Source organism: Acipenser ruthenus, chromosome 25, assembly GCF_902713425.1.
Source record: "Acipenser ruthenus chromosome 25, fAciRut3.2 maternal haplotype, whole genome shotgun sequence".
Taxonomy (NCBI): domain Eukaryota; kingdom Metazoa; phylum Chordata; class Actinopteri; order Acipenseriformes; family Acipenseridae; genus Acipenser; species Acipenser ruthenus.
The window spans coordinates 15,653,798-15,678,811 of NC_081213.1; the positions used below are offsets into that span (position 1 = coordinate 15,653,798).

The 25,014-nt window shown below is 38.4% G+C and overlaps 1 protein-coding gene across 2 annotated transcripts in view; it reads left to right on the forward strand.

Annotated features, from left to right (window-relative positions):
- The first annotated feature begins 654 nt into the window (after nucleotides 1-654).
- Nucleotides 655-25,014, forward strand: part of LOC117411753 (protein cereblon-like) — a 39,142-nt gene continuing 14,782 nt past the window's right edge. Inside the window, exons 1-6 of one of the 2 annotated variants that reach the window (XM_059000107.1) lie at nucleotides 655-807; nucleotides 2,452-2,561; nucleotides 4,167-4,369; nucleotides 5,854-6,003; nucleotides 15,915-16,077; nucleotides 22,552-22,614. In XM_059000107.1, the coding sequence (XP_058856090.1) occupies nucleotides 735-807; nucleotides 2,452-2,561; nucleotides 4,167-4,369; nucleotides 5,854-6,003; nucleotides 15,915-16,077; nucleotides 22,552-22,614 (762 nt within the window). In that variant the 5' untranslated portion in view covers nucleotides 655-734. The remainder of the gene's footprint in view (nucleotides 808-2,451; nucleotides 2,562-4,166; nucleotides 4,370-5,853; nucleotides 6,004-15,914; nucleotides 16,078-22,551; nucleotides 22,615-25,014) is intronic. The other variant, XM_034019487.3, reaches the window with a different exon arrangement.

Genomic DNA, 25,014 nt, shown 5'->3' on the forward strand with positions numbered 1-25,014 from the left:
TTTAAAACATGTATGAAAGACAAATCCATGTATACAGGAATGGAGATGTTAACACACTGTTTGCACATTTAATATCAGACAATGACATTTATAAGCCAAAACAGAGGACAAGAGCTCCCTGGTTTCATAAAGCAGACGACTTTTAATACTATTGCAAAGGGTCAAGGATAGTAAAAGAATAGGACAATGATGTCATAGACAGGCGGAGCCAAGACAGGGTTACCTGTTGACCAGAAGAAAGGATAGTCTTGTTCAGATTGCAAGTGGGAGTAGCGTGGCAATTAATACATTTTGGAAGCATTTTGCAATGACAACTAGTATCCAACCAAGTTAAAGAAATGCTGGACTAACACTGCTGTGACTCGACAGTCAATGCAAAATACCTGCAAAATGAATCTTCTTAAATAACCGTTATAAAAAGAGGTAAGCAGGGATTGAAAGTTTTATGTAGAATCGTTACATCACACATTCGTTACAACAGGATTGTATAAACATGAATCACACAAATGTATACAAATACACACACACACACACATCGCATAAAGTTGTACTTGTAGTGGGCTGTAAGGATCTGTAAAATTTGTTTGAGTTTAACCGGACCCTTACACTTTATTTCCACTAGAAGTCTCTCTTGTATATTATGCATGATAATATTTGAACTGCCGCGCTGCTGTCTTGCAAAATACTCGCCGGCTGTTCGTCACCCAGAGTGCAGCTCAGTGTAAACAGAGACTATGGCTGAAGAGGAGGGAGGTGGAGATCAGAATATCAACAACAACATGGGGAATCAATTACAGCTTTTACCGGGTAATTAAAGGGTTTGAAATATTGAGACTGCATTAACCAGCTGTTTAGAGAACTATTATAGATGATATGGGATGAAATGTGCGCCATGACGAAATTATTTCACTTTCGCTTTTAAGTTTATTTTCTACAATTAGTGTTATTATTATTGTATATGTAAATAAAACACCAGATCCATTTTTAAATGACGCTCGATTTGTCAAACACATGTGCGCTGTACGTTTATGCGGTGCAAAAAGAAAAAAAAAGACCAAATAACGACCTACAAAATGCATGCTCTGTCATTTTGTTTTTTTTATTACATGTGAATTACACCTGCAGTGCATCTGAAAGCAAACGAAACCTAGGAGTCAGGTTGCATACTGCAATGCACACAGTTTGTACATAATGTTAATGTACTCGACTCAGCAAAGTGTAATGAGCTGAAGCTCACAGTTATTAACATTACAAACTAGATCCGTACTACAAAGAGATGCAACGTCCAGTTCTCCTGTAATTAATTAATTAAATTGCTAACTGATAACTCATTTTGAATGTAGGCATATTCTTAGCACTGCAGATTTCAGTAGTATCAGGCAGTCACTGTGTCACTGATTCAGACTTTCTGGTATTCTTAGAACATTACTCTGAAAAGACTATACTAATCAGAGATTTAAGACCGATTTGTTATCTCTTAGCACTAGAAATATTATTACAGGCGCCCTTTTGAATGTCTTTCGGTTCTTTGCTTTTAAACAAAGAACAATATATTTCATAGTTTAAATGCAACACTAGATTAGGTTGTTCCTGGTACTTCAGAATCAATCAGACCATGTATGACGTATGCAAAAGTGCCAGGATGCAGCAGTTTATCGATAAAGTTGTATTTTCAAAATATTCTCAGCACAATAAGGCCCCAGTAGTAATGTTAATAACATTAAGAGGAAAGAAAGGTTTTTTAAAACCTTAGGTTTGCACTCATTTATTGTGTGATTTAAAATGTCACAGATATAGTTATAATTATGAGTACTGTATGATGGTAACAAATCCTGTGATGTGTGTTTATATTCGTTTAAAAATAATGCTGTTACCCTATTGGCCCACGGATATTATTTAATTTTGGATATATACATTTTCAGCTTCATTGGATCAGTGGTTCAGAAGCTAAACATATACATTAAAATAAACATTTTCAGAAACACAGCTTGCACACTGTTCATGTTTACCCGTATTAGAATGGCCTTTTCACATTGGCCATCTGAATTTCACAAAGCAAACTAAGGAGAGCTGTGCCACCTGGTGTGAACATGGTAAATTGATCTTGAGATTATCTTAGATGGAGGTCTGTCACAGCACAGCACTGGAAGGAAACCAAATGGAGCATCGAGCCCCTTCAAATCTCAGACTGTGCTGTGTTCAGGATTTCTTGATTTGTCACGGAGAGTGACCCTTTTGTGAAGTGTTATTGAAAATATGAAATAACAATTTTGTACATAATTCAATAAATATAAAACGAATACAAATGAACATAAAGACTTAAGTGAAAGGTTGGGTGCGGTCTCATATCGAGGAAGCATTTCAATCTTAATAGTTAATGATGTGACTGTCTCCCCCCCAGCTCCCCATTTGTATCTGTTTGTGCTTCATTTGGAATGTGTCTTGTTTAAGTAGAAAATGAAGATGATGATGATGAGATGGAAAGGGAAGATCACGATAGTGACGAAGCTGAAAAACCAAACATTATGAACTTTGACACCAGTCTGCCAACGTCACATGCAGTAAGTGTTCCTTTCTTCCATTGCTATCACATACACAATATAGGATAGGCTCTCATTGTTCACAGAAACCACTGTGTATATTTATAATTCAAACAGATGTGTTAAAATTATATTTACAAAGCGATTCAAATGAGTTTACAAAGTAGTTACACTATACCACACTCTTTTCATAGTGCACAGAATCCTTTCTGTTGAAGTAATTGTAGCTAATAGAATAGTCCATGAATTCTCTGCCGAAGACATCCATTGATTATATAGGTCCCAAATGTGCAGTTTTGAAAGAAACACATGTTTTAGCAAATACGTATTTTCATTTTAAAACCTATACCGTATTCCTTCGAATTTAAGACGCACTTTTTTTAATAATTTTTTGCTTCTCAAAAATAGCCTGCGTTTTAAATTGGAGTACAGTAGTGATGCATGTATTAAAATCGCCAACAAAAAAACGTGACTACCTGAATACACAAACAGCAACGTCTGACGAGAAAAGACTAACCAAAACGTTACTGCCTGATCCAGAATCATCAATGATATACAGGCAGCCATTTTCAAAGAAGCATCATTAGCTTCCTTAGAAATTCAAAGAAGCTTTTAAAATTTCAGCGTTTCTAACAAACAGTACCAGCTTGGACCGACCGGAAATGCTGATCAGACCCCTGTATTTTTCGACATGCCAAGCAATACCGTGTGATCTACTGGTTAAAGAAACGGGCTTGTAACCAGGAGGTCCCCGGTTTAAATCCCAGCTCAGCCACTGACTCATTGTGTGACCCTTGAGCAAGTCACTTAACCTCCCCGTCTTTCGGGTGAGACATTGTAAGTGACTCTACAGCTGATGCATAGTTCACACACCCTAGTCTCTGTAAGTCGCCTTGGATAAAGGCGTCTGCTAAATAAACAAATAATAATAATGACTCCATATTCGTTTGCTAGATATACAAACTTAGTTTTGCTTATGCTTTTATAACAGGGCTGGGCGTGCCCAGGCGACCACACACACCACAAGCAAGTGCCTTAACCACTGTGCAAAATAACTGGGCTTTTCTGCATTTGTGGTTCTATAGAGGTGATGTACTGAATCTTCATTGTGTATGAATGAACAAAAGGGCTGATAACCTCATAGCATCCAGGAGGTTGTTTAAAGCTCCCCAGATCATGAGTGGGATCCACACACAATGAAGATTCAGTGATTGAGAGATGTCCTGCACATTTCAAATTCTACAGCAGCAGAAACTGAATTCTGTAGTAGATAGGGTTATGCTCCTTATGTTATTATTACTAAGCTGACATCTGTGTTATTCTGCCTAACTGTTAATGCTATTTTGTTCACTGACTGTTATAATTCAGGGAGTTTCAAAATCTAGTTCAATAAATGTTATGGTGAAACAGATGAAAGCTGTGCTGATTTTATGCAGCATTTGCTACAGTGGAATTTCTCAATTGTGGTATAAATATCTTTTAACTTCATCACATCTCCCCAACAGGGGTCAGATTCGGTAACACAGACCACTTCCCGTTTCACTTTATTATAGGTGATTGTGTGCACAGTGAGAATTGTCTGACCTCGCTGCTGTGTAAGCAGTATTGTCTGTCCCTTGTCACTAGTATCTGGGTGCAGATATGGAGGAGTTTCACGGCCGCACGGTGCACGATGAAGAGAGCTGTCAGATGATTCCAGTGCTGTCGCACACCTCGGTGATGCTGATCCCTGGTCAGACCCTGCCGCTGCAGCTGTTCCGCCCCCAGGAGGTCAGCATGATGAGGACCGTGATGCAGCAGGACAGGACCTTCGCTGTGCTGGCATACAGGTGCGCCCTTTACACCTACTGCAAGGCCAGCTTGCATGGCTAGTGACCCTCCAAGCACTAAAAATGTATTTTAAATCAGGTATGAGAAATCAGATAATCACCATTAATCACCATGGAGGAAGCTGTTCGGCCCATCTATGCTAATTTTGTGCACTGATGTCAGTCCTTCTGCACTTTTCATTAACTTTTCATAGTAGTTACTGAGTAGAATAATTATGTGTGTAGGATGTCTATTATTATCTGAAACAAAACCACATTTGAAATGTGAAAAAATGGCAAGTTATCAAAAGTGCCCAGCCATTTAAAGTGGAGATATCAAAAACACAAGCCAAGTTTCAAGAAACCATTGGGGCAACCTTGCCCAGCACAAAGCAAATAGGCACAACTGTAAAACCAATGGGGGCCAAGGTTGCCCTAATTGTTTCTTCTAACTTGTATAAAAAACACAAGCTAAGTTAGAAGAAACAATGGGGCAACCTTGGCCAGCACCAAGCAAATGCCCTGTAATATACATATGCAGGGATAAAACTCCCTGGGGTCTTCAAAAAAGTTTTTTTTTGTTTGTTTGTGTGCGATGCGTGCACCAGGTACTTTACTTCAATACCATATTTAGTAACAGGTGAACTGGCAAAGACAACTTTTCTCTCAAGAAAAAGACTATAAAACTAGCAAGAAGCAATTAAGTTAGAGCTAGTAGGAGGTCAATGATTGTTTTTTGATTCCTTTTATAAAGTCTTCAGGGTCGGGGTTCAAGGGTAGACTTTCACAGCAGGATCTGAAGTAAAACATTTGATCAAATGCTTTAGTCACACAAATGGTTGCTTCAAATGAAGACCGGCCTTCTGGGCTTTGTAATACTCGTTTTTTTTTTTTAAACTTTCCATGTATTCTTTTATTTAATGTTTAGTTACTACCATGACCACTAAGGGTTATGGAGTGGCAGCAGCCAAATTTGTGTCTCAAGCCAAGTTCAGACAAAGTAAGGCTGGCAAGTCAGCCTGGCCTTGTGCCCTAAAGATCTTTGTCCAGGAATGAGTCTCTCCTGGAGACATGCGAAGGAGGGCTACCTTTGTGACAATATTGCGTTCCACAGAGCTTGTAATAAGCAGCTTGAAAAGTGTTGCATGGGTGAAAGAGGAAAGAAGAGGGTCCTAGAAGGATCCATATACTGTAGGTTCTGCAACACATCTACCATGACGTTATATCGACCATCATGTTGCTTACTTGGAGAAAGTGAGGCAAAAAAAAGGCACATTTCATGTGTAAAAAGCGGTTTTCGAATCCTAAAAGCAAAATAGTACATTTCAGATGCTTAAAAGAAAAACAGTTCATAAAATTTGTGATTTAATTTTATTTTTGATATGGACCCCATTCTGCATGACTTTCTTTTGAAAATCTGTGACAAATTCTGCCCCCATTCCCCTGCATGCCTCCCAAGTAAAGAGTGGAGTAACGCTCTGTGTGTCTCCTCGTTTGGCTGTCAGTGATACCGGTGAGCGGCAGGCAGAGTTCGGAACCACAGCTGAGATCTACGCATACAGAGAAGAGCAGGAGTACGGGGTTGAAACAGTGAAGCTAAAAGCGGTTGGAAGACAGAGGTTCAAGATCCATGAATTAAGAACACAGGCTGATGGGTAAGTGCACTTTCATTTATTGGATCTCATGGACATTGACATGCATTGTGGAAATGGGCTAGCCCACACATGACAGATGCTCACAGTGTCATAGCACATGTACAGATTGCATCCCCCCTGGTTGGAAAGCTATTTACTAGAAAGTAGGTGTTCTGTTGCCAGGCACTTCCATAGCCAATATTATAGATTGCTAAAGAGCTTTCACTTTTTTTGACATCACAATCAAATATATATATATATGAGCAACAAAGCAGTATTTAATAGCTGCCGGTGTCTGTGTATATGCATATGGGTTATATTGACACCCGTAGCTTGTAAACAGTTCATTTCTGCTTGTACCGATATTGCCTCATTCACAGACGTTCTCTGTTTTATAACACTATACCACATAATTACTAGTTAATGGTTCACAAGGAAAAGCTTCAAAAGTGAAGTAGTCTGTGTTGGCCTGGCTGTATGGTGGCCCTACTCCCTTACTCCCAGATGGTCATCTTTTGAAGTCAGATAATTGTACTTAATGAACAAACACAATATGAAGAGCAGATTCTTTTTAGCATGACAGCTGACACCTTTGACTGCAGTAATTTGTTTGCTGGCAGCAGTTTACCAGTAGGTGGCACTATTTCTCTAATGACACATTTCAAATGGAAAAATTGAGCTCTTCCAGGTTCCAAATGCACATGCTATATATAAATAGTTATAGTTGTGGAAGCCTCATAGGGTATCCTGCAAAAACGTCCACAAAATCTCACCTTTTCGTCACGCTGTGTTGGTCGTACCGTTCAGGTCATTTGGGTTTCCATGTCGTTTTCTTTTAGGGAGACACATTCTACTTCCAAATTGCAAACGACCCAATTAATATTAAAATACCGGAGGGTATATTTAAATGTGTCTGTCTGCGTTCCAATTTGGCCTTGTGCGACTACTGATATCTTGCGGCTTTCTTAAACTGGGTTTACAAGAAGTGTTTAGTTGTGCTGAAGAACCACACACACGGGAAACAATATATTCATTATAATACATAATAAGAACAGTATGATAACAATGTTACAACATTTTTTTTAAGTCACTGTAGTAAGCCCACAGTAATATTTATTATATATTTAGTTTTGTAATTAATTTATAAATGGGCCCCACATTTTAAAGAAGTAATTTAATTTTCCTTTATCTGTCAGGTAGAGCCTCTCCAGCTGGAATACATAGAGTTGGACATCAGTTTGAAATGTACTGTTTTGGATATCAGATTAGCTACTCCTCTGCTGTTAGTACTTGTGAAGGGGTGTGTGGGTGATTCACTGATGGACACAGGAACCTGGAAGGTTTAGTTGACAACGCCACACAGGCGCACTGATTTATGAAGTACACAAGGGGGCGCTTTGGTGTCGTGGCTTGAATACCGATAACGGTAACCTCAATGCAGTTCCAGTGTTTACCAGCCAATGGTACAGTTCTTTCAGCACACTGGTGCTGGAGAACAGAGTACAAAACAAAAGGCGAAAGTAAAAGAGAAAATAAACACTGTCAATAAAACTACAAAATAAAGGTGCTGCTCCACGCAGCGACTCGCAGCCTCTGCTAATAGGTGAATCCTGAGTTTCAAGGACGCTTCTTTTTCCTATTTGGTCAAAGAAGCTTGCCAGGGCTACTTCCAGCAGATATCAGTTGTTAATAAAGTATTGCTTGGGACGGCCTCTGTCACTGACGATCACTGGTTCAAATCCCAACTCTGCCATGGACTGACTCGCTGTGTGACCCTGAGCAAGCCACTTAACCTCCTTGTGCTCCATCCTGCGGATGAGATGTTAAGTCAATGTCCTATTGTAAGTGATTCTGCATATAATGCACAGTTCACAGCCTACCTCTATAAAGCGCTTTGTGATGGTGGTCCTCTATGAAAGGCGCTATATAAAAATACAAATATTATTATTATTATTATTATTATTATTATTATTATTATTATTATTATTATTATTATTATTATTATTATTATAGTAATGTAGACAGAACACCTTCTTCCAACACATTCTGTTTTCTGTACTGTTGTATTGAGGTGTTAAGTAGGTTTGTCACAGTTATCCCTAACTATTTTATATATACCTTGACAAATAAGATTCTGGTATTTCCTGACAAATGCTTTCTGTGTCGACCGTTTTGATCTGACTTTGCAGTTGAATGGAATTCCGAGAGGTGCCTTAGGTACGATGTGGAAATGGTGGTAAAAACTCATAATGGTACAGTGATGTCATGAATTGGGTTTCTCCGGGATGTGTTGTGGAATACAGCAGACGAGACGCTCTGATTGGCTGAAAGATCCTCAGCGTAATGCAGTGCTCCCATATTTCACTCTCTAGAGGTGTTATTATTAATCATGTATGGGATAAATCATGATACTTTACATGATATAGTGTAAAGTAATAGAGGTATGCATCCTTTGTATCGTGAGACAAGACCAAAGGCACAACATAGCTCCTTGTAGTTCACCAAATGGTCCCTATTTCATTTAATGTTGGTCTTTTAACAAAGTAACAAATGATCATTCAATCTTATTATACATCATTCACGTAGCCCACCTGGATGAATCGTGGACATGGTGCATATCGCATATCACATCAGTGTATCATTACACCCTTATTGCACTAGAGGGTGCTAGCGCTTACTAATATAAATACACTTAGGCTAGCAGGCAGCTAGAACTGAAGATCAGCTCCTGGACTCTGACAGATTGATTCAAGAACGAGAGATGGTTTCAGTCTTTCAGAGCCAGATGCAATTCAGGTCATTACAGTGACTTTCTATAAAGAACTGTGAAACACTCTTCTGCTGTCACTTGCAATCTAAATGATGAATGAAAGGACACAAAGAAGCTAAAGCAAGTGAGTGAAGAGTGTGTTTTTACTGTGTGTGCACAGTGGAAGCACACACAAGAACAGTATTGTCTTTGATGTTAGTTATCACGTTGTGGGCCCTGTGAAAATGAACCGCAGCATAATTACTGTATTTCTTTCTGTTAGAGAGTGTGAACATTTTGAACAGCATGGATCAAACACATCACAGACAGCACGTGTTTTCAGTTTATTCATTTGCTAGCCAAAAAATTGATGGCTGTGGGTGTTGTCTTCCACTCAACATTTTATTCAAGGTTTCTTATTGATGAAAGGTCCCTCTGAGCTCTGAGGTGTTCTGTTTTCCAAGCTATTTTGCTGTGCTCTCTCTTTCTTAGTCTAACTAGCTATCCCCCTAAAACAAAGACTGCTCTTGCTTGGAGACTTTTAGGGTTTGTCACATATCTGCACATGCATCATGTGGGACCTTGCATCTTCAAATTACCATGGATACTATGCCAGTTAGCTCCTTAAATCACCCTCTTGTTAGAACTGAGAGGTGCTTGTGCAAATAAAAAGATGTTTAACCCTTTAACTACTCTTGTGGTCCTACAGGAGGAACAATTTACAGTCGCAGACAAAGGTATTGGCACCCTATACTTATTATACTATAATTCAAGGTAAAAGATTAGGGACAAGCATTTAGTAAACTTTAACCTCTTTTTAATAAAACAAAATACACAATTTCTAGTAGACAAAAGTATTGGCACCCCTGCTTTGCGACCACCTTTTGCTTTTATTACAGTGTTTAGACATTTATGATCATTCTTAACCAGTATGTTACATCTTGTTGGTGAAATCTGGGCCCATGTTGTCTTGCATATATTTTACTTCAGCTCAAACAGATTGGATACACAATGATTGGCTACAGCATTTTTTCAGATTAGCATTTCTTTTTAGCTGCTCGGACGATTCTCCTACATGAGCTGTAATTTTCTTTGGATGCCCGCTTCTTTCAAGCATTTCAGATGAATTTGTTCTTGATAATTGCTCTGTGGATTTTGGTATTACATATTTCCTTGAAACTGTTCTGTAGCTATTTCTTTAGTTGTCGTTTTCTCAAACGTGATTCTAACTCCTTTGTTTTAACCATCATCTTCAATAATGACCTCTTTTTCTATCTATTGACATTATAATGCAACTTAGCTACTGTGTAATGATTTTCAATCCGTGAATATATTTTAAAATTAGTTATATTTAGGCTTGCTACTATTCGATTTAAATTCTTTTGCCAAATTGACAATTAATATCAATGTTTATTTATTTTTTTCTACGCACCATATAAAAGTGCGTTACACAGACTTTTAAAGCATACATTTATAAGTAAAAATAATATGCATAGAACAAGACATTAGATAGTTGAACAGAACTAACTTGCTCTTATCATTCGGAGTCTGAGCTCCCCCCTCTCCTGCTTCAGCACAGCTGGACTCAGAGTCACTGGAAGGCAAGGCAGACGGGCCCGCTTCGTCCTGCCGCGGTCAGGGTAGGTCAGGGTATTGTGCACAATATTCATTAAGTGTTTTCCTCTTGTGCCCCATTTCACCCTACTAATTGTCACCGTATACCTAGCAAAAGCTTACGTACAATTTCAAAGTAGGCGCTTTGACAGGCACTGTAGCTGGCAATGAAAGTACACAGTCGGTGCAGGTCTTGATGATTGACAGTCATTTAAACGAATGAGAGCATTCTAGTGCTGCTTCAGTCAACGTGATCTGTCAGACCAGGGTGAAATGACAGTAACAGTGAAACTACAGTACTAATGGACCACTGACATGACTGACAGCGACCCCTAGCTATTCAGAGCGGAACAGGACAGACAGCAAGTATACAAACTACACAAACTAGAGATCATTTCTAAATATTATTTTTGGTAAGAAAATATAAAATAGCGAGTGGTTTTACTCACGTTTATCCTATATAAATTTATTTCAGTCAAACTCGTATTTTGGGGGAATTCGAAGTTTAACGAGCTTTACCAATTAATATCGAAAAGTAGCATTAGTGGCTAAATGCTTATTTAACATGTTTTCTTGAATTATCTTATATTGTAGGGTGCCAATACTTTTGTCTGCGACTATTTTACATCAGACTCCTGGCGCCTGATTATTTAATATACTTAATGAAGGGTAGTTCAGAAAGCCAGGACTGTCTGCAGGGCTCGTGAAGAGTCCAGTAATACTATTATTGCGATTCAATTGAATGGTCCATTCATATCCTGCGGGATTGCATTTAGCCTACTTTTATTTTGTATTGCAAAAAACTGGAAACTGTCTTATATCCCAAAACATACCTACCCAGTAAAATTAACCAGAACCAAAGATCTGTTACAGCTGCAAACCGTAAAATGCCGTTTGTTAATGCAGTACAAATTAATAATGAAAAACAGTGAATCCCATTGAGTTTTAAAATCTGTTTTCATTACCAAAAAAGCTATTTACTGTATTAACCTGATTGTTCTATGAGTACCAATCCGTGATACTGGAGGAGAGGTGAGCAAGATTTAATGAAAACCTCTTTCTTGTCTATGGTCTTAAATGAGCTGTACCTTTTTTCTGAATGAAATATCTTTCATTTATTATCCCCTGCTGGTAGCAGTGATGTAGTGGAGGGTTCTCGTGACATTACATTACCCACTGAATGTTTACTTTTTTGGGGGGCTGTTGGAGCTAATTGAACAAGCAAATGAAAACTCAAATTTAACTTGAATAAATAAATATGGAAAAAAATCTCACACATCAGATGTTTTTTTTTTTTTTTTTCGTCACGCATATTCTGGCCAGTTGGTAAATCAGTAAAAGTGAACCTGGTGTGATACATGTCGTGTTTTTAATTTCTGTGAGTTATGTCACTTCCGACGAACACTGACATGGTTTTTTACATGTCAAGCAAGGTTTGTCCGAGTATTAGGATATCTGTAAATATTTTACATTAACTTGACAGAAAAAAAGGTTGTTAAGCTAGATATTTGTGGTTCTCCTACTTCTTTGGTGTAAAAATGATCCTGTTACAATTCACTTTATTATCGAAAGACAACTTGAAGCATCCCCAGTCTCAGACATGTGTTGTGATTTGATCACCTCCATGTTTCCAATTTGAAAACCCTAAACTCACAGCTTTTTGACGTGCTGTGACAGGGTACACCCCGCCCGTGTGTGTTGTTTATTTTGTATTGTCTATTGTTGTTTTATGATTTGTGTATGGATGTATTGGTGCTCAGGGTGTGGTTTTATTAGTATTTGAAATGTATGTATGTATTTGTGCACGGGTGTGTTAGGTCGGCTTGATTGCATTCCCTGACAAAGCAGTTCACGTGCAGACTGTGCCTGGGCCTGATTGAATGATTTAATAAGCAATCGAGCCCAGGCACAGATACATAAAAGAGGCACGGATCGCTCACTCAGGGCTGGGTGTTCAGAGCTGGAACGTGACTTACAGAACTCAAATATAAAATTACAATTGCTACTCGTGCTGGCTTTAAAACCAGCACGATACTTTGGTTCAGTGTGTTGTGTGTGTCTGTTTATTTTGGCCATCGTGCCATTTTCTTTTGCAGAGTGTTTGTGTTCCGTTTAAACTGTTTATTTATTATTAAATCAGAGCCTCCTACCCTGTAGTACTGAGTCTGTCTCTTCCTGGTCTGATGTCGCCACCAAGCTATCTGTGACACATGCACACTGACAGCTTGACACATATTATCAAATGTGGGGGGGGGGGGTGTTTCTTGGCTTCTACCTTAATTTGCTTCGCATGACTTTTTAAACTGGGTTTCATACCCTGCACTGTTTATTTCTGTAGTGGAATAATGGTTATATTTTACATGGCTGTATTCTTTGATTTTTGATTTTTGTTACCTGTGTAGTCTAGTTGAAAAGTAACCCCGCCACATTGTTTTAGCCTCTGGCTGTCTTAATGATACAGACCACTTGCTTTCAGAAAGCGTATTAAGAGTTGGAACACTGCTGTGTTCTACGATTCTCTCAAAACAGGGTTCCAGACAGTAAGTAGTTTAACTTAAATATTTTTCGATTGTGTGTATTTCACTACATAAAGTAGATGCCACAAAACAGTTCCATACATTTTTTTTTTTTACTCTTTTGCTAATAGTTGTGTGGTCCATTTAAAAATCTACCCCAGAGAAACTCTGTATTATCCTTTCAAGGTGCACCCTTCTGAAACCTCACATGCTGCTAAAGACATTAAAGAGCATAAGAGAGAAAGCTAGACAGGAGCAGTCAGACTGTAGAGGTAAACTTTGATAGATTGTGAAAGAATAAATGATAAAAGATGATGAAGCCCTTCATTTAAAAATCAATACACCTGCTTCCTCTTGCTGATAAGCGATCATGTACTGTTCACTTGGAAAGGAATTCAGTACAATTGATTATCTGACACATGGAAGCACATCAACTAGAAATGGAAAAAAACAAAGCATGCACCTTATTCCATTACCACAATTTGAAAAGAGCAGAAAAATAAGACATTTTAGCTGGTTGACCCAGTTCCAGTAAATTACTGAGCACACCCTGGACTTGAGTTTCTTTGTCGACTGCAAAATGAATTGCTTTCATATCTTCATTTTTTTTGTTTCACTAACATATGTAACCATTGGGAATCTGTTGATTGCCATTGACGACCTGCTTCAAATGGCTGCCAAGCTTTGCTAGCTGTGACGACATTTCCAAATTGATTACCTTCAAACTGAACTATGTTATTGATCCTTCATAATGTATAGAGGTGTGCTGCTTTGATTTCTGATCTGAATAAATGACTTCTTTTGATTTTCTTTTTCATAGATTTGTAGAGCTGATCAAATCTGTTTAAATAAATAAAGTGTAAAATGTTGATCTTCCAGAAGCTGAAAGCATGTAGTTACAGCCATGGCCAGCTATTCACCCGCCACAAGCCTGGCACAGTACGGTGATGCAGTAGCGGTTTTTTAATCAGCTGCACTTAATTAATCCTGCCACCAGGAGGCAGCAGACGGAAATTGAAAGTGTATTTAAAAAATAGCAGACTTCCATTAAATGCATTTGTAGAACAAAGCTTTGAGGAAAGTAGCTTTCAAAACCCTCAGCAGTTACAGCACAATATATCATATAGCACAGGGAGTCAGGATCATTTATACGCTGCTAAAGTTGCATTGATTTAAAAAAAAAAAAAAACTTTCTTTAAATTGTGGGCTTCTGCCCAGTCATTTTGCAAAGTGAATTTACATGCGAGTTTGGATTGTATCCTTCTTTTTAAGGTCACCTTACTGTGGGGGCTCAATGTACAGTAGGCTATACACATTGAGGATGTACCAGAGCAGATTTACAGCTTCAGATAAAAAAAAGAAAGAAATTCATTTCACATGAAATCAATTCAGTGACGTGTCCTTTCAGGAGCTCTAGACTGGCAGAACATGTATACCGTCTGGACAGCACATTAAAGCTAAATTGAATTTCTTCTAAGTGGAAGTCTGTTTTTGAGAAATTCAAAGGAAAAACAGACAGGGCTTCTTCCAAGTATTTGTCAATCTCCTGTCAATACTTGAATGTTTGCTAACAGAGCCCTGTGTTGTTGCTTTCAGAACTGCAATACAGCGAGTCATCCATCCTAATTATTAGTCTGTCACCCTTTGAAACCAAACTGTGGGTCGATTCTGGTGCAAAGGAAGGGATGACATAGTCTAATTGTGTCATTACTGCTTGTTTACAAATACAACAGCTGCATAAAACAGCAGAAACCTTTTTGTTTTGTTTATTTTTTTGACAATTATCGGTTAACTGGGCCTTATTAAAGAGTTATTTTTCATGCATATGTATACACACTTAAATGGAGTATACTCTTAAGCGGGTTGGTGATCAGCAATCCCATGTCTTCTTATGAAATACTACTGTACTGTAGTCCGAAGTATTTATCATTTCTTTGAGGCTTCATGGAATTCAGACCAATAATTAATTTTAGTTGAATAAGAAAACACAGAACCGCCTGTTTCTAACCTATTCTATTAAACGTACAGTGATGCACAGTCACAAAATATCCCTTTTTACTTTCAAGAATTGAATGGAAATGATTGTTACTTAAGTGCTGTCTGTACAGTTTACCATGCTCTTTCATAGTCTCTTCACACATCTACATGTCATTTTAGCTTACCTGAAAACTGAACACAAATTATTAGCTATACCTTTAACAAGTGCTGCGTTCATTTTAGCACATCATAGGCCTTTACAGTCACGTAATGAAAAGTCTTTTTGGTTTCTTTTTTTTTTGCAGGTCTTTAAGTGCAGGAATGTATTGAAAACGCGTCCACATCCATTCACTATACTTATTTATTTATTTATTTATTTATTTAACCCTTTGAGACACAGGCCTCATTTAGAAGGGGGTCCTGAAAAAATAAAAAAATAAAGGTCTCAGATGTGCAGTTTGGACAGAAACACATGTTTAGCAAACATGTATTTTTAAACCATGATGATATCTGGTACTACACTAGGTCATGGTTTAAAATGAAAATGTGCTATAACATGTGTTTCTTTCAAAACTGCACATTTCAGACCTATATAGTGAATGAATGTGCATGGCAGTAAGATTTCTGGAAATATTTTGAGAGCTACAACCTGTAAGACTTATTAAAGATATTGGAAGGAGTTGAAGGTTTTACAGATTGTTAACGCTGCAGGTGTGCACATTTTATTCAAATGTAATCTGTAAAACAAATAGTGGCACATTACAACACCATCTACACATTTGTTTAATATCCAAAGCAAACTTTTCCCTACATATTGTCATCTTATTTTTGATCCTCTCGGCATGGGGATATTAATCTGTCACGCTTTGATAATAAAATCATATCACTTTACTTCAACTGGAAATCAGTAGTGACTGCCACAAAAAATTCAGAATAGGATCATGGTTTAAAAAGCATGAAAACATAGCAACTGCAGTTAATACAAATGTGAACCCTGACTGAGTCATTGTTTAATATACTGTAATGTAAGCATGGTTTGGCCTCACTGTTGACTGTACTTTAATTTCACTTTTCAGAATTCGACTGGCTAAAGTCCAGATCCTGCCAGAAAGAATCCTCCCTTCCACCTTGTCTTCAGTCCAGCTGAGTTCGCAGTCTAGACTTCAGATGCACACGTCCACACAACCCACATCCAAGCACTGCAGACAGGGCCAGAGGTGGTGGCAAAAGTATCAGAAGGTGGGTAAGATGTCCCAATACAAAGTAGTACCAAGCTAAAATTGTGGAACACTACCAAGGTAAATGGTATATTCATTTTGGTTTGCTTTTTTTTTTTTATATAAATGTAGTAGTCGCCAATTCGTTTTTTGTTATTTTCTCCCAATTTGAAAAATCCAATTGTATTTTTAGGCTCAGCTCACCGCTACCACCCCTGCCCTGACTCAGGAGTGGCGAAGATGAGCACAGCCAGAGCTACAGCGTCGGAGGACAACGCAGCTCTGGGCAGCTTACAGGCAAGCCCGCAGGCGCCTGGCCAGACCACAGGGGTCGCTGGTGCGTGGTGAGCCGAGGACACCCTGGCCGTCCTAAGCCCTCCCTCTCCGGGCGGCGTTCGGCCAATTGTGCGTTGCCCCCCGGGAACTCCCGTCCACAGTCGGCAGTGGAATAGCCTGGAATCAAACCGGAGACCTCCAGGCTATGGGGCGCATCCTGCACTCCACGCGGAGCGCCTTTACCGGCTGCGCCACTCAGGAGCCCCCTCAATTCTCTTTTTGGAGTGATATAACATTACACGTGTTATATAACATACATGAATGTAGGTGTTATCAGGTTCAAGGCATGGAGTTGGAGTTAGAGCAAATACCCTGTTCAAGTTTAAAACTTTCCTTGCTTGACAAACCACTGATCCAGGGCTCCAGACAAACTTACTAGGCCAAAACAAATTGGTCGCCAAATCCAGTTGTTGGGTGCCACTCTAGGAGCAAGTTGGTTGTTACAAGTACCACATTCAGCTGCTTAAAGTATAACAACAACTTGTTATGACACTAAAGAGATACTAAAACAGCAACTTAGTTTGTACTGAATTGTTTATTGCCTTATTCTGCTGAATGGTTAATATATGCAGCTGATGACTACGATGAAAACAGCATGTTTATATTTTTTGATATTTTGCAAGCACATTGTCGTATATTTTCATTAGCAGTGAATGGCAGGTTTTCTACTGCATTCAAGTAAGCTGCATTAAATTTAATTTTTAATTCCCTAAATGTTTTTTTTTTCTCAGTAGTAACTTCAGTAGCACATTAATCTGGCTACGTGGTGTCAGTGTAGGTGGACACTTCCTAATTACAGTTCCAAGTATATCTGTGCTTTCTGCTTTTACTGTTGTTCAAATGGTCAATTTAAGAAATAAACTCCCTTTTCCTGGCCACAGCTGACCCTGATTTAGTACAAAACTCTGCTACATTTACTGTTTTTCATAATGGTAACGTCTTGAATTGCCGTGCCTGCTTTTTGTTTATTGTCAGACACCTGACAATAAACTACGCCCAGATCTGTTATAGCTGGGATAGATGTGGTGGCTAAAGGTATAACAGATGTTTTGTGTTGACTCATAACTTTATTTGACTGGTGAAAGACAACAATTGGTTTATTGGAGTTTGTAATTCAATTTTTTTCAGCTTGGCATGGCAACCTTTTCACTTTTTTAATTAAGTGACAATGCTGCGTTTCAGCTCTTCATTATAATTATTTTCTTTATTTAAAGTTTCCAGGGCATTTTGTAATGGCATGTGTGCAGTAGTGCATTTTGGTTTTTGTCTAGTTTCTGTTTGTTTAACACAACAGTACTCGCACAGGTTTGGTCCCCAGCCCTCATGCTGGGTTTACTGTATTTCATGTTATGCTGGTGTTAATGCAACACTTCTGGGCTTCCAGACATTGTAATCAGATTTTTAACGACCTTCTCACACTTCTGTTTGAAACATGTGATACGCCGTTTTTTTTAAATGTATTTATTTATTTACAGACTGACGTCATAGCGCACTCATAAATATTGACACACTTTAATTAGGATAGGCTGGATTGAAGTGACATTGCTCTTGCAGAACTGCAGAACTTTTTTTTTCTGCACCTGTTTTTCCCACTGATTTTGAGTATTTTGTATACCTTCAGAAAACACGCCGGGAATCTATCTGCTAGTTTGGTTCATTAGTTATGCAGATGCTTTCTTTTTGGCGGAATATATAATGATCTATAATGGTCTGTTTTCCAAAGACCGAAGTGGGTGATACTTTAAACTTCTACCAGTTTATCTTCCTCTTGCTTCAGAATGGTCAGTATATATATCTGCCAGTATAAAGAGTGCCAGCACTTCAGATCCAGTCACCCTGACTTTCTATACAAAATGATGTTGCCGTTCCAGTTTGGGACCACTTCCAGTAAATTACGCTGCAGATATAAACAAACAATTCATTCAAACTAAAGAGGTACAACAGGTGCTTATGAATGTCATCTGCAAACATTGTTGTAAAGTTCATTGTTGAAAATGTATATGTTAAACATACGTAGCCTATATGATAGTATTGAAATAATTTTTCCAAACCAGGATTATTAAATGAATAGCTGACGGGTATGTTTTCATTGACTTCTAGTTCAATGAATCAGTAACTATTAACAAACGTAACCCTTTTCCACCTATCCCACTGTAGCATATGGTTTTACCATACAGCTCAACCTTCAGTGAATGTACAAAAGCTGGGACAGCAACAAAGTCGGCTTTCTAATAAACTGGAATAACGTATCTTTAAACAAAACTATGTAGCCCATACGAGGTATAGAAAAACCTACCTCTTGAAATCGGTAAGTGTTTCAGACAAAAGTGTGTTAAGACAGAGAAAGAGACAGAGAAGGGAATTAATTGAAATATTGTTATACATGTTTGTTTGTTTTTAGCCTATAATTATGGAACAGCGTATAGCGCCTATGTGAAATGTATATATTGTAAACAAGCCTTGCGGCTCGGGTTCGTTTTGCCCCTTTAAAATACTGACCAGACACAGAGATGGAGGGTTTGAAAGCGCTTTTGCGCTAAATTTTAATGCAGAACAAAATCAAACAAATCATGAACACAAAATACCCACAAACGAAATAAACACCTAGCTCTGTACGAGCACTAACACACAGGAACACTCTGACTACACGTGGGACAGCTAGGCTGTTTCCCCACTAAAAATACACAAAAACCACACAGGTTTAATACAGCACCTTTTTTTTTTTCTCACGACTGCCAGGACGCAGAGTACAACTTTCTGCCTCCTTCTTCTCAGCAGTCCCGAGCAAACTAACTGTTTCTCTTATTATACCCTGCACCTGGTTCCAATTTAATAATACTCACCAGGTGCAGGGGATAACTAAGCAATAAAATAATTAACAAAACCAATTAAACAATACAATCAAACCATTAAACAAATGAGCCTTAAAACGAAACCACACATTTTACTGCGGGGATGATTCCAATCCCATCCCCACTGTGTTACAATATGTGTATACAGTCTTCCTACATATTTTTTATGTTTTGGATAATGTAAAACATTACTTTTTTGTTTTTGGTGCATCTAAATAACTAACCATTACTTGAACAAGTAATTTTGATAGGAATGAATGAAGCAGCTGCTTTGTTAATGTGTTAATGTGAATAGCGATATTGCTTCTGGCTGAGAGTAATGAACAGCAATGATTATTTGTAAATGCACACACACACACACACATTTTTATTGGTAAATGTCCGTGCATTTGCCAGTATATTATATATGTTTAATGACAATTTACATTTACTACAAACACTCTGTTAAGACTGCACTGTTGCATTGTCCTGCAATTTTACAGATGTCCTTAACAGTGTAGCCTACATGCAAAAATAATAAGAAAAAGAATAATACAAAAATAATTTAAAAAAATATATATGTTTGCGTTTGCGTTTTGACTCGTTTTTTCCTGCTGGTCAGGGACAGATTTCAGTTGTGCTTATGGTATATAGTATTGCTAACACATTTGAACCAGAACCTTTTTTTTTTTTTTTTTTGGCGGATTATACTGTTTAAATGGTCATTAATTATTCGTTTAAAGCTCCTAAGAACCACAGAAAATGATGCATGAAATGTGATCCACCAGCGGGTAAAACGGCAGATTTCTTTAGAAAATAGAAGGATATTTTTGAATGGATTAACAGGTGGAAAAATTTTGCCGTCTCCACTGAAAATGAAACCGTTCCAAAATCAGGCCCATAGTGTTTAAATTGGTGAGTAAATTACTCAGTGACCTAAAACCTTGTCTGGAGCGCTGATAGAGGCTCTTTAGAACTATTTGGGGTAGTTTGCTTTTGTGATAGTTAAATTTACCACTTGGTATCTGTTAGTCAGAATGCAATCCCAAGCTCTGAGAAAAGGCTTTTCTAATCAACAGAATATGTTTAATAGGCGCGTTGAGCAAAACCTAGCAACTGTCATAGCAGTTATCATGTCACTAAGTTGATTGCTGATGGCGGAAGACCTTTTCAAGACGGATCATTCGTAAAAACGTGTTCGATGAAAGTGATTGCGGAGGTATGTCCACAGCATATTTGCAATTAAAGAGCTTTCCTGCTGGCATAATAACAGTTTTTGGGAGCACTCACATCTGAGAACAGACTTTGTCAAGAATGAAAATAATCAAGTCTAAATTCCGGTCAAGCCTGCCTGACTGATCGCTTGCATCAGGCTATAAGGGTAGCTGTGAATAACATGACTGTTGATGTCAAGGTGCAACCGCAGTGCTTACATTGATTGTAATAAACATCAGAATGCGTAGTGAACAAATATATATATGTATGTATTATGTCTGTGTGTATCTAGTACTTTTGTCTCGCCCTCTGTGTACTTAAACTCAACAATATTTGTAAGTTTAACTGCTGCATTTGGGTCAGATGTTGCATAATTATATTTGTAATAAAGAAAGTGATTTTTCATGCCTTTTTTCTTTTCAAAACCTCATACAACCCCCTCTTCTTAGCAGACCAGCCCCACAATAAATGATACACTCCGGCCCTCTATAGGGCCGGGCCGTGTTAATTCGGCCCACTATTAGTGAAAGGTAGCCGACCACTGATCTAGCTCCTTCTCATTTGTCAAAGTAAATTCCTCAGTTCTTTACTGAGGATTATTTGCCACTTTATGGTCTTGTAAGTCTTTGTTTTAGCCATGGAAGTGTAGTTGATTCATGTAATTGATTAAGAGACATTATAGATATTTATAGTTAAAAGTTTCTAGCAATATGTTCTCTACTGTAGACGATTATAAGATATTTCTAGGTAGTTTCAAACAAGGTCATTTTTTGTTTTTGTGCCATCAGTGCGAGACTGCATTACATTATTAGTCTCGCCTTCCACACTAGTGATAGCCTCCCTGCTGACAGTCTTGATGGGCAAGAGTTATTTATACATTCCCACGTGATGCTACAACTGTTTAAATAATGTACCTGCAATCTTTCTTTCCATTGTTAACATCCTGACAATTTTTTACACTTCATTAAACTCTGTTTCAAAGCTCTTTTCAAAATGACTGCTGCAGTGCATTACAGGAGGTGTGATTTAAAAAATACACATGGGGATGTATAACCTATTTACTCTTCAAAAAAAATCTTTGAAAATGTTTCACCAAGTGCAGCGTACATCAGTGAATACTGCATGTAGAAACATTAGGGGACAGTGTCACTTTTAATTCCATTAAATTCAGTTTAAAATAAAAAGACTATACAGCAGTCTATTGTTTATATTAACTGGTGAGCAATTTTTTACTGGGCTCATCCAGTTGATTTTTCCTGTGGGAAACACGTGCTCATTAACACCAGCAACAGAGCGGGACACCAGCGTGAGCTGTCACTGAATGGAAGCACAGTAAGCTCCTAAGTGGAGGAAGCCCAACAAGCAACACAGAACTTTAGAACTGGCAGGAAAAATATTGCTCACCAGAGACTATAAAAAGTACTGCATGGAGTTGTGTGTGATAAATGAGAATGTAATACAATGCATTAGTAAGACCTCATCTAGAATATTATGTTCAGTTCTGGTCACCTTGTTACAAAAAGGATATTGCTGCTCTAGAAAGAGTGCAAAGAAGAGCGACCAGAATTATCCCGGGTTTAAAAGGCAGACAGGCTAAAAGAATTGAATCTATTCAGTCTTGAACAAAGAAGACTATGCGGTGATCTGATTCAAGCATTCAAAATTCTAAAAGGTATTGACAATGTCGACCCAGGGGACTTTATCGACCTGAAAAAAGAAACAAGTACCAAGGGTCACAAATGGAGATTAGATAAAGGGGCATTCAGATCAGAAAATAGGAGGCACTTTTTTACACAGAGAATTGTGAGGGTCTGGAACCAGCTCCCCAGTAATTTTGTTGAAGCTGACACCCTGGGATCCTTCAATAAGCTGCTTGATGAGATTCTGGGATCAATAAGCTACTAACAACCAAACGAGTAAGATAGGCCGAATGGCCTCCTCTCGTTTGTAAACTTTCTTATGTTCTTATGTTCTTAATGCCCACCCTCTGGGTTTCTGTAACATCCGACTCCTTATTATCTGCTTACACACTAATTCTACTGTGGTGTTCAGTTGCAATAATAAGCCGTCAGCCTTTCAGCAATGCTCATTAATCTGTTCCCATCTCTTTCCAGAGGAAGTTTCACTGTGCAAATCTGACTTCATGGCCTGCGTGGGTTTACTCTTTGTATGATTCGGTAAGTATACTCCATTTGAAGAGAGGCCAGAATCTGAAGATAATGTACAAAGATTATAAAACACATTCAAAGAATGCTCTTACGAAAATGATTGTCCAGTCTATTGGGTTGTTCTGGTTTCTGTTTTGGTGAAGGCACGCACTTAGGACATTGAATTAGCTTTATGTTTTACCTTGGTATACTGTGTCCCAATAATCTGATTACAGTATGTCTCTCAAGATTTGGAATAGCCCAAAGGCTACCTGATATCACTGATTCTTTCTGTGTAACCCATATTAAAGATTACCATTTTTGCAGTTTTCCCATGATTATACTATGCTTTTATCATATTTTTACCATGTTTTTTTAATATGCTTTTTCATACCTCTCAGTGCTTTGCACTGCTTACCTATGTTTTACATTGCATTTACTGTTCTTTATTGCGTTTTGCTATGCTTTTACTATGGTAAACCTTTAAAAGGGAAGCACACACTCTCTCCATCTTACTTCCTATCTCAGTCAGATGGCGTCTCTCAAACCCATCACAATATACAGCTCACATACCACATTTCACAGCTTGTATTTCTGATTCAGCTTAAATTCCTATTTCAGGTTGGTAATGGCTTGTTGCATCACCGCTGTGACTTCCCTGTTACACCCGCTTTTGTAGAAGCATAGCATTTTATTTTCTTGAAAAATAAGTCCTCATAAATCTCTACCTCCCTGGGCAAAATTCAGTATCATAGAACAAACACTGCTCTCCCACTGTTTTCTATGAAGGTTATAGCTCAATAACGGAAAAGATGATGCTAACTAACTACGCCTGTTCTGAAACGCTTCACAGGGACGTTCAAGCTCTGCTCTCAAAAAGTTAACTCTTTCAGTGGACTGCAATGATTATTTCAGACAAACAGAAATGCATACAGAAATAACTTTATAAAGTTGTAGTGTAACAGTGATAATGACATTGCTGTGGCGAGTTCCTTTGTAATAATGAGAATCCCTCGTTCATTCAGTGACTCAGGAGTGCCATTATTACTGTGTAACATGCCACAGCAGTGCCATTATCCCCTAATTAACCACCTTATAAATTGCGTACTATACAATGGTAAGGATCCTGAGCATTTCGGTGGGCTGTGAGACATCTCAGGACATTGCCACGGTTTTCTAAACCTATTTTTGTAGTTCTTTTAAATTCCAAAGGAACTTGTAGCCATCCTGTAATAGCAATATGGCACTGCAGGGTGTGTGTCATTGCAGGATGTCGCCACCTCTTGGCAGTTGAAGACACAACGCACCCGAGGGGTGGTGATATCCCCCAATCCCAAGACACACACAGACCCTGTCATGCCATATCGCTTAAAGTGATTGTAGTTAACAAATTAGTTACATAAAATGTATCTGCCACCCATTCGTTATATAGGTCTGAAATGTACACTAGGTAAATTAAATCTGTTTATTTCCACCTGAAGGGTGACATTGTCCCCACCCCTTCACTAGCTTCTTTCCTGTCAATCACCAACCAGCTGCTTTGCCTAGTGGCTGACATGCTTTGCAGCCGCTACTGGGGTGAAATGACTAAGGAAGTAGAGCAAAACTAAACTAAACTGGCTGGATATGGGATAAGAAGCAGCAGTGGTGTATGGGATATGTAGTCTTAAGAGCCTTGCTAGCAATATAAATAATGATACAATGGACTACAATCCCAGGGACACACAGTGATAAAAACACTCGTGTCAGTTAGTACTTATCCAAAAACCCTTGCTCTTGTTTTTCAGAGGAGTTTATATTTATAGCTGACAGCATTTTCATTGCTGGTCTGTTTTTGAGGTCATGAAAGCATTGGTTGCCTTAAACAAAATTGATGGTCGCACCAAGAACGTTTTCGGTTGCATACGTGACCACATTGGGAGCACCATAGAGCCCTGCTCACAGCCCCAGTTTGAATAGCTTTCCTGTCATTTTGACTGTAAGCTGAGCTGCAATGTTATTATTTATTTCTTAGCAGACGCCCTTATCCAGGGCGACTTACAATTGTTACAAGATATCACATTATTTTTACATACAATTACCCATTTATACAGTTGGGTTTTTCCTAGAGCAATCTAGGTAAAGTACCTTGCTCAAGGGTATAGCAGCAGTGCCCCCCACCTGGGATTGAACCCACGACCCTCCGGTCAAGAGTCCAGAGCCCTAACCACTACTCCATACTGCTGAATATAACTGGGTACTCAAGTACTTGAGGTTTTCTATGCAGATGTAATGAAGAAGGCTTTCTATCCAAAAGTTTTCTTGATCCAAGCAGGCCTTTATTATTAAGGCCTATTTTTGTCAAGAAAGTGCTGGAGAAAAACCTTAATTTGTAAAGTTTTCGGACTACGCTTGATCTCTTTCAGCACTAAGTAGCTCTACAGAAAGACT